The sequence below is a fragment of the Cricetulus griseus genome, chromosome 2 (genome assembly GCF_003668045.3).
Source record: "Cricetulus griseus strain 17A/GY chromosome 2, alternate assembly CriGri-PICRH-1.0, whole genome shotgun sequence".
Taxonomy (NCBI): domain Eukaryota; kingdom Metazoa; phylum Chordata; class Mammalia; order Rodentia; family Cricetidae; genus Cricetulus; species Cricetulus griseus.
In genome coordinates this window covers 261534249-261549245 of record NC_048595.1, presented here as the reverse complement: position 1 = coordinate 261549245, position 14997 = coordinate 261534249, and the positions used below count along the sequence as shown (strand labels likewise).

General features: G+C 40.4%; 1 protein-coding gene across 2 annotated transcripts in view; it reads right to left on the bottom strand.

Moving 5' to 3' along the window:
- Lama4 (laminin subunit alpha 4) overlaps positions 1–14997 on the bottom strand; it is a 134892-nt gene that overhangs the window by 91525 nt on the left and 28370 nt on the right. For both annotated transcript variants that reach the window (XM_027402141.2, XM_027402140.2), the window contains exons 2-3: positions 7078–7179; positions 1181–1305 (exon numbers count right to left, since the gene is read on the bottom strand). In XM_027402141.2, the coding sequence (XP_027257942.1) occupies positions 1181–1305; positions 7078–7179 (227 nt within the window). The remainder of the gene's footprint in view (positions 1–1180; positions 1306–7077; positions 7180–14997) is intronic.

Below are 14997 nucleotides of genomic sequence, written 5' to 3'. Positions count from 1 at the left end.
AGTGGGGCTCAGGAACTTTGGGTTCTTCACATATAGACACTGAGAATCAGGGTTCTGCTTTTGGAGACTGTGTGGGATTTCTGAACCTTCTCCTTCTATTCCCCTGTATTTCCTTCCTACACTATACATGTCTTGTACACATGATTTATTTACATATATTTCCTTATAGGTTACTTCATTTGGCTCTTCCTGAATTGTATCATTTAAATAAACTGATAGCCATACGTAGAATGCTGTTTTGAGTTTTGTGAATAATTCTAGCAAATGATTAAACATAAGAGTGTTTGAGGAAACCTCAAATTTGTAGTCAAATGGTGAGAAATGTGAGTAGCCCGGGGATTCACTGTTTTTGGCTGGCATCTGGAATGGGGCTGGTCTTATGGAACTGAACCATTACCCCGGAGACCATGCTACCCGTACATACTGTCATTCAGAACTGAATTGACTGTGGGGCACCCAGTTGGTGTTAGAGAATTGGAGAGCTGGTTGCTATTTGGAAAATCAAACCCACCATGCTATTTTAATTCTACACTTTTAATTTCCAGTGCTTTGGATGAACTCCGGGGCCTTGTACATGTCAGGTGTGTGCTCTACTGCTATGCTATGTTCCCAACCATTGTGTACTACTGTTTTTGTTTATTGGATTTTTCTTTCCTATGTGCTTAAAAATTGCATTGTTTCCATTTATGCCCAAAGGATACATGTTTATTCTTGGCAGTTCTACACTCCAGTCACAATATAGCTCTCAGAATTCTTTCTGTGTGTCTGTGTTCTAATTCTGGCTGAAAAGCATATCTGATTGCACCCTGGAGGGAACTGACTATTCTGTAAGAGCCAGAAGGGGCAATGTTTTTGAAAACAAAGTTTGAGTGTGTTCATGTTACCTGTGGCCTGTGTAGGTTGAGGGAAAGTGAGAAAAGAATGAGTTGGCTATGCTTGTGACATGAAGATTATTTCGTTGACTTCATGATCTATTCTAATACTTTGTCAACAGTTGTACCTATAAGTGCTTAACCTACCCGCAAAGTGTCTGTAGACCAGAGCACTTTCTTACACTTTTCTCAACATGAAGCATCCAGCTTTGGCTGTGGACAAAAACTGTAACTCTGTGTAGAACTGAATGAACAATAGTAAGAATAGTCATTAGTCTAGGCAGAGGCCATCTGCCTTCAGGACTTACTTGGCCAGGTGGGGCAAGGGACAGGGACATGGCTGGCAGAATCGGGGTGCGCCTCTGATGGAGTCTCCAATGTAGCCATCCAGACATTTCTCACAGTGTTCCCCTGTTGTGTTCCGCTGGCAGTGCTGTGGGAAGAAAAAGGAATATTGAGAAGAATGAAGACATTTCACAGAGAGCAATTGGTTTTTTTTTTATCATTTTTTAATTTGAATTAGAGACAAGATTGAATTACATGACAATCCCAGTTCCCTTCTCCCTCCCTTCCTCCCCTACCACCCCCCCCAACTAAAAACTTACCTATCACATATCCTTTCTTCTAATCTACACCTGACTCAACCTTTCTGCTCCCTCATGACCTCTGCTTCCTTCCTCTTCTTCCCTTCTCAATCTCATAGCTCCCTCCCCCTTCTTCCCATGCTCTCAATTTTCTCAGATATCGTGACCCTTTCTCCTTCTCCAGGGGACAATGTTTGTCTCTTTTAGGGTCCTCCTTGTTTACTAGTTTCTCTGGTAGTGTGGATTGTAGGCTGGTAATCCTTTACTCTCTGACAGACAGCAATTGTAACACCCTGGTTCACTTCAGACAGAGGGGCATCAGGCCTGCCTGAATACATGTTGTGTAGCAATGTAAAGCATCTGTGTTAGTCATAGTCAGAGCTAGAAGTATCGATGAAGGTGGATGGATGCATCCTGCAGGTCTGTGTGTGCACGGGCAGGCCAGGGACTCTATTTGGAGTGTGTGTGCAGAGGGGACTTACCAGCTGTCCACCTTGATTCAGAGAGATAATTAGAACTACCACACTCTAGGTGTTCTGGATGCTTAAGATTACTGATGTGGAATGAACATTAAATGAAAACAAATAATATTCCCAGGAAACTTAACCATGACAGTGGAAACACATAAATAAGGATTTAAGGGCATGGAAGAGCAAACATGTTGGGCACAAATGTACTAGAAGGAAGATAAAGGCCTTACTAATGGTTTGATTATCTTGGTTAAGGACACATAAAAAATAGACGGCAGGCAAATTTGCATAATTTTCTATTTGTGATAAAAGGAAACAAATAGGAAGAATGGCATAAACTAGGCTGTTCCTTCTGCCTTGACTGTAGTAGGCTTCAACATCCCTCATAGTCCTGCCTGTGTTTCATTGTCCACATGGAGCTATCTGTTCCCAGCCTTTGCCCCTCTTCTCTAACACACTGGGTTATTTAGCACTGTATTACAATTCACATGAGAGAAGTAGGTCCTCAGTACAATGCAGCAGTCCAACGGGAGGAGTCCTGTGTGGGCGATGAGCTATCATGACTGCATCTTCCTCAAGCATTTGGCCCACTGTTAGGTATGGACATGAAGTATAATTATGCAGCAGAAAAGGAATTAGAATCTGGCTTAGACTGTGTAATCAGTGAGAATTCTTAAAAATAAAGTTTGATATGGAGGCAAGACTGTGTTGTTCCTGCAGATAGTTCCTGCAGAGCCTTTAAAACTGTTGTGTGCTCAGGCACTCCTCAGGAAATTTTGAGAAATTAATTGAGGAAACAGGGAAACATGAAATGATGAACATCTAAACTGAGCCTGAACTTGGGGATGATGTCCTTCTCTGGAAACACAATGAGCTGTAAACAGCTACCATGCACCTGAACCACAAGGCATTTGGGATGCTTATAAACTAGAGGCAACTTTGTTTGAGTCCTTGTTACACAGATGAAACAGGTCTGTATAGAAAAAAAAACATTCTAAGATCATGGGCCACCTCTAATGGCTGAAGTGACTATTAGGGCACAAAAATGAGCTGTTTCCCAGTTCTGTCCCTTTGTCACTTGATGGATGCTTTGGATTCCCCTTCAAGGCTTTATTCCTATTTGTAGTACCCATGGGTAACAATGTTCAAGTGCAAAGCAATGCAATCTCTTTCAGCCACTAAAATATCAGAGTGCAAACACTGGCTTTTCTCAGTCTGCCTCTTTAAACAATTTATTATGAATTTCCATAGAAGGTGTTGGTATCAATTTGGGGAGGGGAGGGCTGGTAGAGATAGTGCCAGAGGCACAGGAAAAGGACCCTAACTCTTCATTTTCCAACCAGTTCACTTTGAACTGTGCCTTGATCTTCTTGGCTGTCGATGCCTTTCTCTGGACAATGGAGCTCAGACTAGATGGCCTTCAGAGTTCTTGCTCTGAAAGTCTTTGACCTTGAAATTGCAAAGTGCTCTTTCACCTTCAACACTCTGCCATTTTCCAAACAGGAAACAAACATGACAACAGTAAAATGTTATTATGAGAGGTGGGTGGGTGAGAGCCATGGTTTAAGAAGCAGGGATCTGCATAAAATGTTGGTATCTCCATTAATTTATACAAGTATAAAGGGTTCGTGAAGTTCATGAGGTTTAATAATGGGATATGTTCATCAGCACTCCTTGAATTTCAGTGCACATGTGTCTCTTAGTGCACTGGGGAAAAGTGTGGATTCTGAGGCAGGACATCTGGGCTGCACCCTGAGAGTCTACATGTCAATCAAGCTCCTGTGTAATTGCCAGTGCTTGGGCTCCACTTAGAGAAGCAAGTGTCTGGAGAGTATTAGCTGCTAATTAGTTACTCTGAATTAGGTCCCAGCCATAGTCTCTAGCAAAGGGCAATTTATCTTACTGCAACAAAGGAGTGACATTAGTAGCTCATAAATCAGAAAATTAATTAAAAGATATTTTTGCATGGAAGTCAACTCTTATCATTTCAGGAACCAATGCATTTATTCAGGTAACAAACCTGGATTAAACTGATAACAGTGGATAAGGCACTGCTGCAATGGGTAGGAAGATGAGGAAGACCCAGTTTCTGTATTTGAGAAACTCACAGGCTCATGAAAGAAACAAAGAATAGCCTTGTGTATTCAGGGATAGAACTGAGGAATGAAAAGGCTTAGTGGAGATGGTGCTACCTGAATTAGGCTTTGACATTGTCCTTCAAGAAATCTCCCATAAAAGACAGATTTAGGCAGACTGTCAAAGCACTGAGACAGTTTAGGTAGCAGTGTGCTCAGTGTGGTTTTAGAGGCAGAAACCTTTACTTTGGAGTATCTTAAAAAGAGGGAATCTTGGAGTTGGGTGTGTGGTTGGAAAACAGAGGCAACAGTAAGGAAGGGCTGCTATGGTTCTAAATTGAGGTAGTAGCAGGTCATAGAAGAGAGACAGCTCTCTTACAGTGTGAGCTGTTGAGATCTAGTATCAAAATAAATGTTGGGGGAAGAAATGGAAGTTGATAAAGACAGGGGGGCGTCTGACAGATGATGCTGCCATTGAGTGAAGTGGGGAATGAAGAGGGGAATAAGTTGTTTTAAGGGCAAGAATGGAAACTGTACAGAGAATCTTGTATCTGCATTCACTTCATGCTGTATTCTGTACTGATGTGCAAAGCATAAGAGAACTTCATCAAGCTATTCATGCTTAGCATTCTTTAAACCTTGTCATCTTTTCACTTTGTGTCAAACTTTGGTTAACATGGAACCAAACTGATGGCTATTTGCAAAATGTCAGATTTTTTTTATTTGCAATAGACTGAAAAATCCTCAAAACTTGGCTATAGCAATATGCCATCAATAGTCATTTGATTGCTATGTTTCTTTAGCAGGATTAAAGTAGTAGATTTTCCCATGATCCATGACTACTCATCTAGTTTTGGGTTCTTCGCCACTTTAGCAGTGCCAGGTATGAGTTTGAGCTCATGGGATGGACCTTAAAGCCAATCAGATAGATAGTTTGGTTACTCCCATAACATTTATACCACTGTTGCACCAGTGAATCTTGCAGGCAAGTTGCTGTTGTAAGTCTCAGGGTTTGTAGCTCGGTGATGTTGATGCTTACTTTTATCCCCAGATAGTGAGAAAACTACCTCCCAGCACTCTGAAAGTTAGTGTGTGGGAGTGAAGCTTCTAGTTGGGAACCAGTTAATTTACTCACATTCAACGACATAAGCTATCAGTATCTGCAGCAATAGGGCCTTCCCATCAGGTTGTGGAAGAGTAACTAATAGCCTTAGAAATCACCTGTGGTTTTTAGGGTGTGTGTGTGTATCTGTCTTTGACTAATGATCTTTCAGTTGTTTAATTAAATGCAATTTATGACCTTTTAAAAATGAAACTTATAAGAATGTAAGTATGATAAACTGGAAAATTGGTTGTGGTTGACTTTTGTCCTTGAGTTTCAAATACATTTATTATACATATGGTATATATGTATGTACATACATTACATTTAGTATATATTTGTTATTTTTCCCACTGAGCACACGTTACTTAAATTAGACGGGAAAACATTTCTCTCTTAACAGAGTGTAATGGGGTCACTGCCATTAATATGAGAGGAATGGTTATTTCTTTCTGCGTACATTTTCTGTCTTGGAACAAAGTCATTGCAGGAAGAATGACAATGGATGCACATATGAGTGTCGAATGTCCTGGTGCACTTCCAGAACTGGAGAAGGATCCTGTCATAATGAATCATCTCAGAAGCTCATGTTTAGATCAAAAACTGCAACTGTTCCTGTTGTGAAAACATCATCACAGCTGTGGCTTCATGGTCGCTCGTGATGGACATGAGCAGAGCAAGCGAACTTTCCCCTTTAATGTATTCCACCCATCCATTTTTCCAGTTGTCTAGTGGCAGCTGATGGGCCTAGTGATCCCTTCTGTCTTACAGTTTAATAAACCAGGTAACAAAAAGCCTTTAATTGGCCACATTATCAGCAATGTACATTGTTAGTTCAAGTGTATGCATGGGATTTCCCCCCAAGTGTCACTGGGATTAAAATAACAGGAAACCGGAGATGAAGGCATTAAAAAGGGGTACATTCTGGCAGCTGTGTATGCCTCCAGGGCTGTGGAGGACATCCTGGATGTAATGGTTATTAAAGACTATGGTGTGGGGGGAGGGGAAAACAAATACCATGATTAAAAAAAAACTACCAAATAACAAAATTTAGTGACAACCACTAGGTTCATGATAAATGCTTTCTAATTTGCATCTTAATGTAAAATGAGGCAAATTGCACTTTTAAGGTATTTACCTCAGAGGCCATTTACAATAAAAATGATGTGTTCAGTAGAGATAATTATGTAATTTTGAATGTATCTAGATAAGCATCGTTGTAGTTTAAGTAAAATTACTCTTGCAGTTTGGGAAGGCTCCATTTCCATGTAGGAGTCTGTAGCACAGAATTTTCATGTCTTAACAGTTGTTGAAGAGGAACATGATGAGTGTACACAAACTTTAAGTGACTTCATGGCTTCTACCAGAGCCACTCTGGCCAGTACTTCAATGGTAATTTTTACTAAGTGGTCAATGTGAAGTATGCAGCAATGTCTTGCACTAGCAGCCTTCTCCGTCTCCATCAGTATCTGGTTATCTGAAAAGCTGTCTGCTGGGGAATTCATCTTTGGGAAGAGAATTTTCTATATTTTCAGCTTTGAATGCAGACTTATAAAGAACAGAAGACAAAGCCTTCTTTACTGGCTATTTGATTTAGACAACTCTTTATAAAAATCATTTTGATCCATAGACCTGACTATTTTACATGCTGCAACAGGCTATGGGACAATCGTTATATTCTGGTTTAAATGGGATGAAGCCAAACACCTGGCAGACTATACTATTACGAAGGAATCTGGAGGGTGGGGGTCCTCCGCTGTGTATTATTTTCAGCCCATCACCACTGGTCTACAGCAGGAAGCCAGCTGCCAGGGAAGGGAAGACAGAACCCTCCTGGAGCACATATGCACATTCATGCAAAGCCTGAGGGGACACTTGCGATCAGAGGGCGTTGACATGATATATTTTTGTAGGAAAAACTGAAATGTAGAAAAAAGCTTGGCTGGCCATTTTCCCTGCATGTCCCTGACTTACCAGACAGAAGCCGGAGCCATCCAAGCACTCCTGGGAATTGCCATTGCAGTCACAGGGTAAACATTCTCCTGACCATGAGCGAAAGAATCCAGCATTGCATCTCTGAAAGAGACAGCGACATGCATTTTCATTATGGAAAGACATATTGTGTTCAGCATTTTCTGAGGAAAGTAATAAGAGGTGATTATTAAATGAAATCTTTTTTAACAAAACATGAATGTGTGTCATTTGTACAGCCATTCTGCAACAGAGGTGGCTGCACAATCTTTGTTGTACAGTTTTTCATCTATCACTCTGCACAAGGTGAACACTTAGCAAGCTTCCATCATTGTAAGGAGGAAGGGAGAGAGGATCTTAGGTAAGAGAAAGACAGACAGACAGAGACAGAGGTGATGGAGAGAGAGGCACACACAGCTAATGGGAAAGAGAGACAGAGATGAGAGAGAGAGAGAGAGAGAGAGAGAGAGAGAAAGAGAGAGAGAGAGAGAGGGGGGGGGGAATTTTCTATTTTTCCAATCCAAACAATACAAAGCCAAATGAGACCATGGCTGGGTTTTTCTCAAGGTGAGAAGCTGTGTAATGCCCCCTACAATAAGGACTTGTAGTTTTGAGTGACTGACTCTGCCATAGTAACATAGAGTTGAGCCTTTAGTGCATTTGAGCTTTTAAAGAGCTCCATGCTGGGGGCTAGAGAGATGGCTCAGTGGGTAAAAATGCTTTCCTTGAAAGCCTGGTGACCTGCATTGGATCCCCAGAGCTCACAACCCAGATAACGGTGGAAGAAAAAGACTGACTCTACAAAGTTGTCTTCTGACTTCCAAATTATGTGTCACATCAGGTGTGCCCTTCCCCCACCACGAATATACATATACAATTAAACACAAAATGAAACACTCAGAACAAACAAACAAAAAGCCCTCTATGTTTCTAGGCCACAGAGTTGCAGAGGTCCTGGGAAGGAAGTTAATGAGGTCTTACACTAGTCCAAGCCTGGTCACATACTTCTCTGATTGTCATAATTTCTGAGAATATATTACTTTTCTTCATTTGGGTGATGAACCTCAGAGAAGTTAAGTGGCTTGTGGGATTGTGTACCCGTTGACCTGCACAATAATGAGTTACCCTCCCCTGTGTTATCTGTGCCTCCTATGGAGAGATATTATGAGATTGATTCCCTATGTGGTTAGGTTTATGGAGATGTAATTCATGATTTTCTGGGATATCTCAATGGTGCTGGGAAAAAAAAAATGGCATCACAGGCCTGGAAGCAGACTTCCAGACAGATAAGAATCTAGACTGTTTCCACAGGCTTACAGAGAACATTTCACATGACACCCCACAGTGACCCATTGTAGTGTGAACTGTCATGGGTACCAGACAGTTCTTACTATGTCTGGCTTGAGTCCCTCTGACTGTTATGTGAATCCATTTCCTCTTCTTTGTTTTCTGTGAAAGGAAACACAATAGTTTACAGTATAAAAGCACCAATCTGAATCTAAAACTACAGAGAAACAAGTATCTTATTGTATAAAAACCACCAATCTGGACCCTAAAGCTAAAATTTAACATGTTCTCTTGAAGAAAGTACCAAAGATAATAAGGACATTTGTTCATGACGTAAAGTCAAAGAAATTTGACCCAAATGAGAAAATTACAGGCTGAGCGGGACCACGGAATTTATCCTGTGAGTTTGTAGTAGACAGTAACCCTTTCCTCGGTTTCTCCAAACCAAGAGGGTAGAAAAGAGAAAGATACTAAAACTGCCACTGAAAAGACTTCACGGAGAACATTTGATTTCCCAAGTTTCTTGTTTGTTTTTATACATGTCTATACCATGGTTCGGCACATAGACAGGTGAATCTAACTGTAATGTTCATAATTCATCTCAATTGCTATTGCTAGAGACCAGGCTATAGATTCAGATCTATATACACTGGTGTCTCCCTCAGAAGAGAATCACACGGCAGCAGAATCCTAGCTTTGTTTAAGATGAGTCCTGCTCATGACTAATGAAAATGGATTTGATGGCCTACAAATTTGCTGCGTCTTGCAATGTTCAGGGTCTTAGTTATACTAGGAGTGGCTGACAGTAGTGAACATCTGAATATAAATAAGCCTGGTAGTTTCCAAACAGTAGCTCCTGGATCTGTAACTGAACATATTTATAGTCATTTGGGGAGCTTCAGCTCTTCTGACGTCAAGGCCAAAGGATTCATGTTTTATTAATAAAGACATTTGCATTTTAAAATAATTTCAGATTTACAGAAAAATAGCAGGGCTGCATTAAAAACAGTCTTACTCAGAGATTCCAACTTTGGGCTGGGCGGTGGTGGTGCCCGCTTTTAATCCCAGCACTTGGGGGTCAGAGGCGGGCAGATCTCTGTGAGTTTGAGGCCAGCCTGGTCTATAAGTCAAGTTCCAGTACAGCCAGGGCTATTATACAGAGAAACCCTGTCTTGAAAACAACACAAGAGGGTGAGAGGGAGAGAGGAAGAGAGAGAGAGAGAGACAGAGAGAGAGAGAGAGAGAGAGAGAGAGAGAGAGAGAGAGACAGAAAGAGAGACACAGAGAGAGACAGAGAGAGAGACAGAAAGAGACAGAGACAGAGACAGAGACAGAGAGAGAGAGATTTCAATTTTGGACCCGAAAGGTCTTGAATGGCGCCTTGTGTACATGTATTACTCAGTCAACATGTGGTGATTTGCATTGTATAGAGCTGGATAGCACAACTGAGGCATACGGACTTTGGGGTACTCAGTGGTATACATTCCTAATCCACCCTTCATGTTCTCCTAGGGCTGAAATAGTCTTTCTCAATAGTCCAGCAGTCACTGTCTAGAGCAGACGGTGTAATCGATGAAATCACGCTGTGCCAAGGTTAGGGGGAGAGTTTATTTACTCCCCAGACTGAGCTGTGACCTGGGACAGAGCCTGATTTGTCTTTAAGATTACACCATGAGAGATACAAAGATGGGAGGCAGGGATAGGGTTATGCAGAGCAGGTGTCTGGCCTCTGGCCGACAGAGCAAGGGAAACCTGGTGAATTCCTTTCCTATAGGCTATGTCTATCCAAAAGAATTATGTGCTGCAATTCCTGTATACAGACAGAAGGCATCTTTAAAAAACCAAGTAAGTGTAACAGATAGGTGAGTGGAAGCCCTGGGCATGTGGAGATTCTATGCCATCATTTGGGCATATGAAGTGGGTATCTTATGCCTTGTGTTACAGAGTTTCAGAGATTATCTCGAATGGAATTAAGTGTTTTGAGAGAAGTTATATTATTCCAAAGGAAGTCAAGTTTAAGATCATTTCTTTACGTGGAAATATTCCATCACAGTTTACAAGAAGTCCAAGATCTCTTTATTAAGTGTCTTCTTGAAAGTATATAGGAATTGGCAGAACATACCATTTAACATTAAAACACAAACATTTTCAAGGACAAAAGCAGAACTGTATTTCTCAGTGTTGTTCCTGAGTAGTAACTGTCATCTACTGTGCCATGGAGAGGTCTGTAGAAGGGTAATGACCTTCCTTGTAAATTAAATTCATGTCTGCCTGTTTTCTTTCTAGAAGATGGTGTTTTGCATGCTTTTAAGTTCTTAACAATTAAAAAAGTAAGTATTGAATGTCTTGTCTGCATGTATGTATGTGTACAATATGTGTCCCTGGTGCCCTCAGAAGTCAAAAAAGGGTGTCAGATCCCCTGAAAATGGAGTTTCAGATAGTTGTGAGGCACCATGTGGGTGCTCGGTAGTGAACTGGGGTCCTCTGCAAGAGTAACAAGTGCTCCTAAGTCCCAAGCCATCCCTCCATCCCCTGTGCATGATTTTAGATGCCACATTCAACTGCTTTTCCCATGTGAGAAGATTTTCTTACAGAAGACAATGATAAAGATACATGGGAGTAAACGTTAAGATAATTCAGAGGGGCTGGGTATGTGGCTCACTTGGGAGGATGCTTGCTCAGCATTCATGAGACCTGGGGTTGAATCCCTAACACCGAATAAATGGGCATGGTGGTGTTCACCTGCCACCCCACTCTGGAGGTGGAAACAGGAGGAGCAGAAGTTTGGGGTCATTCTTGACTGCACTGTGAGTTTGAGGTCAGTTTGAGAGCTGTCCTAAGGAAAAAAAAAAGAAAAGAACATGCAGAGGATGTACATTTCCTCACCCATGGCTGTGAAACATTACTAACAGGATTACAGTGTTGAGGATGCTTGCTAAGTGTGGTTTTCACAGTGTCATTCCACTCGGTAGGGGTTCAGACCAATGCAAATCTTTCTTCCCTATTACATAACTAATTAAATTGAATGTTAAACTAATTGAACATGAATGTCCACAAAATCCAAGTGTAGGTCATGTACAATTTTCTCATTTGACAGTAAACCTAGGAAGAACTCTGTTATCTTCATTTTACAGTTAGGGACTTCGTGGTCTTTGTAAGTCAGCTAAATGAAGAAACACAGATAAGAAATGCCAGACTTGGGATTTATAATCTTTGGACTTTTTTCCCCCATTAAATTTGAACTTCTATTACATCCTTAACATACTGAAGCAAGCCTTCCTTTCTGGATAATTTTGTTTGCAAATCTTTATTATTACAAGCATTACAAAGTGGGCCAAAATGAATAAAAAGTGTAAAATTTCTCCTTTATATCCCAAAAGAATATTCTTTTAAAAAATAAATCTAATGTTTAAAAATATTTAGGTGATTAATATGTGAAAATAACTGAGTGGTAAAATTTCCCTTTAAAATGGTTTTTACAGTCATATCATTTGATCAGCTGCTCTCCACTGAATGAATCACTTGCAGACCTTTATTTGTGTGTGTTGCTGTCTTGAGACAATGCTGCCCTGGCTATTCTAGAACTCCTTATGTAGACTCATCAGATTACTCTGCCTCCCAAGTGCTGGGATTAAAGGCCTGCATCACCACAGCCGACCCTTTTGTATTTCATGATCATTGAGTGATCTCATTATTATAGCTTTCTCTAGCTCTATTGAGATTGGATTAATCAATGCCATTCACTCATGCCCATGAAAAAAGAAGAAATAGTTTTCATTTGCTTACTCTATCATTGGTGTGAGGTCTGGCTTGGAGTGAAAAAAAAATCAATCAATGTGTCTTGGGGTTTTTTCTTGCTGTGAAGAGACACCATGACCACGGCAACTCTTATGAGGCAAATATTTAATTGGGGTGAATCGCTTAACAGTTTCAGAGGTCCAGTCCATTATCATCATGAGGGGAGGGGTATGTAAACATGCAGATGTGGGACTGGAGGATAGCTGGGAGTTCTGCATCTTACAGGCAGCAGGAAGTGAACTAAGACATTGAATGGGCTGGTTGTGGTGGCGCATGTCGGTAGGATTTGCTGAAGGAGGCAGAGGCAGGCGGATCTCTGTAGTTCGAGGCCAGCCTGGTCTCCAGAGCGAGTGCCAGTATAGGCTCCAAAGCTACACAGAGAAACCCTGTCTCGAACCCCCGCCCCCAAAATAGACATTGAATGGTATCCTGTACATAGGAAACCTCAAAGCTTGCCTCCACAGTGATACACTTCCTCTAACAAGGCTATAAACACTCCAGCAAAGCCACACCTCCTAATAATGCCACTCCCTATGAGATTATATGGGCCAGTTATATTCAAACTACCACACAATGCATGTAAAATACTTATCTAATTTTTCCATTAATAGAAATTAGAATTAAGGTAGAAGGAGGAAGTTGGTGTGATTTCTACACATGGCACTTATCCTTAAAGGAACTGGAGGTGACTATGTATGTTGCAATCACTATTTTGAGAAGTCATTATAAGTTATTTAATACTGGAATTATGTTGATTTAAGATTAATTTTTTATAAGCAATGCCATTTGTACAACTGTTTTGCTATTTTTGCTCTCATTTGAGCAAGTGTCTTTGAGGACAAGTAGACTTATTCCGACAATAATGTCATCACTCAGAACACTTTTTAAGTTTCCTTTAAAATTGTAATCATTAGAGCTGGGGAGTTGGCTAGGTGATTAAGAGCACTTGTTTTTGTTGAAGAGGACCCAGGTTTGATTCCCAGCACCCACATGGTGGTTTACAACTACTCATAACTTTATATCCAAGGATCCAATGCCCTCTTTTGACCTCTAAGGTCACATGGCACACACATGGTGCGCATCCACACATACAGGCAAAACATTCATACACACAAAATAAAATAAACATAAAAAAATTTTAAGACAATTTTGTTTTGAAGAACAGTTCACTCTTCATCCTTTAGGTGTGGTAAACTTGTATTTGGAATTATTATATGTATGTCAAGTATCCACCTAAATAATAAGATTTTATGGGTGAGGTCCTTCTGTGTATATGTTTGACTTATTGGTTGATAAATAAAGCACTGTTGGCCAATAGGGAAGCAAGTTAGGTGGGACTAGGAGAGGAGGATTCTGGGAAATGTAGGAAAGGGAGAGGTTGCCATGTGATCCCAGGAAGAGAGGATGCATAAGGCCGGCGTCCTCATTAAGATAAGTCCTTATAAAATATATAGATTAGTAGTTATGGTTGATAATTAAGACTGAGCTAGGAAATAAGAAATCCTAGTCATTGGCCAGCAGCATTGTTACTAATGTAAGACTCTGTGTGTTATTTGGTGGCTCTAAAGCGGCGGCAGAACCCAGGCATCTGGCAGAAAGAGTTATCATTAGATTTTATTTGAAGCATTCACAGAAACCCTACTGTGCTTCTCAAGCATGGTCACAGGAGAGCAAATTAATTGGCCAGAAGCATCACTTCCTCATAGACCTAAATATTTGGAGTCTTGAGAATTTCTGTTGAAAAGACTGGTGAGTAAATAGTTTAAATGCTTTAACACATCCTCCTGAGATCTAAGGTCCCTGACTGTTCATTAAAACAAACAAGGTGGCAAACTGATGGGATTTGGGAAGAACCTGAAGGGGCCAGCTGAGGGCAACAGACACATCTTGAGGTCTCTAAACAGATGAACCTATGACCTGCAGGGAATCAGATAGGAATCTCCAGCTGCAAATGAACTATAACAAAAATCCCATGACAAAGTGCAGGCTCTCTGTCCCTGTGCTGTGCTCAAGGGACCTAACCGATAATTGCAAATGACACCTGCGTTGTGTCTGTAACCAAGGATCTACAAACATTTTATAAATATTAGCATGACTTCATCTTCCTTCCTGAATTAGACTTGGAATTTTGATGCACCAATTTTTGCTTTAATTAAGAGACTTAAGTAGAAGTCTGAATTTACTCACTAGTATGCAGAGTTTTTACAACTTCCCACATTGGTATTTCTCAAATAAGAGAATACCCATTATGTGTCTTTCTGCTTACGTCTTAAGTCTTTGTATATAAAAAGTCTATTTTCTTCTTGTTTCCATGCAACAGTGTTTTGGGTCTAATTTCAGTGTTAACATGACTTTTTTTTTGTTGCTGTTGTTGTTTTGTTTGTTTGTTTTTGTTGTTTAGATAAATGATAAAATCACTTTAAGAAAGATGTTAGCAGCAGCAGCACAAATATAAATAAATGAAACAAACAACAAATATAAAACCAAATAAACAATAACTACATATTCTTTCTCACTTAGGGGGGTGGAACTGTAACCCAGAGTCTCCATGGTACTTCACAATCCTGGTTTGCATCTGCTTAAGACATGGACAGACTTAAGAATGGGATAGCTCTGTTCTCAAAGAACTAGGGGCATTCAAATTGACTGTGTGCATTCAGACACATCAATTTAGATTTTGCTGCAAGGAATTGACTCTAGGAACAAACTTACAAACAAAGAGGAATTGCATGGGGTTCTTTGTTGTTATTTATAAAAACAGAAATGTAGAAATATCTGCAATGGGAAATAGCCCCAAATTAAGAAACTAACCACTTTTGGTTCTATTTTTTCAGATGG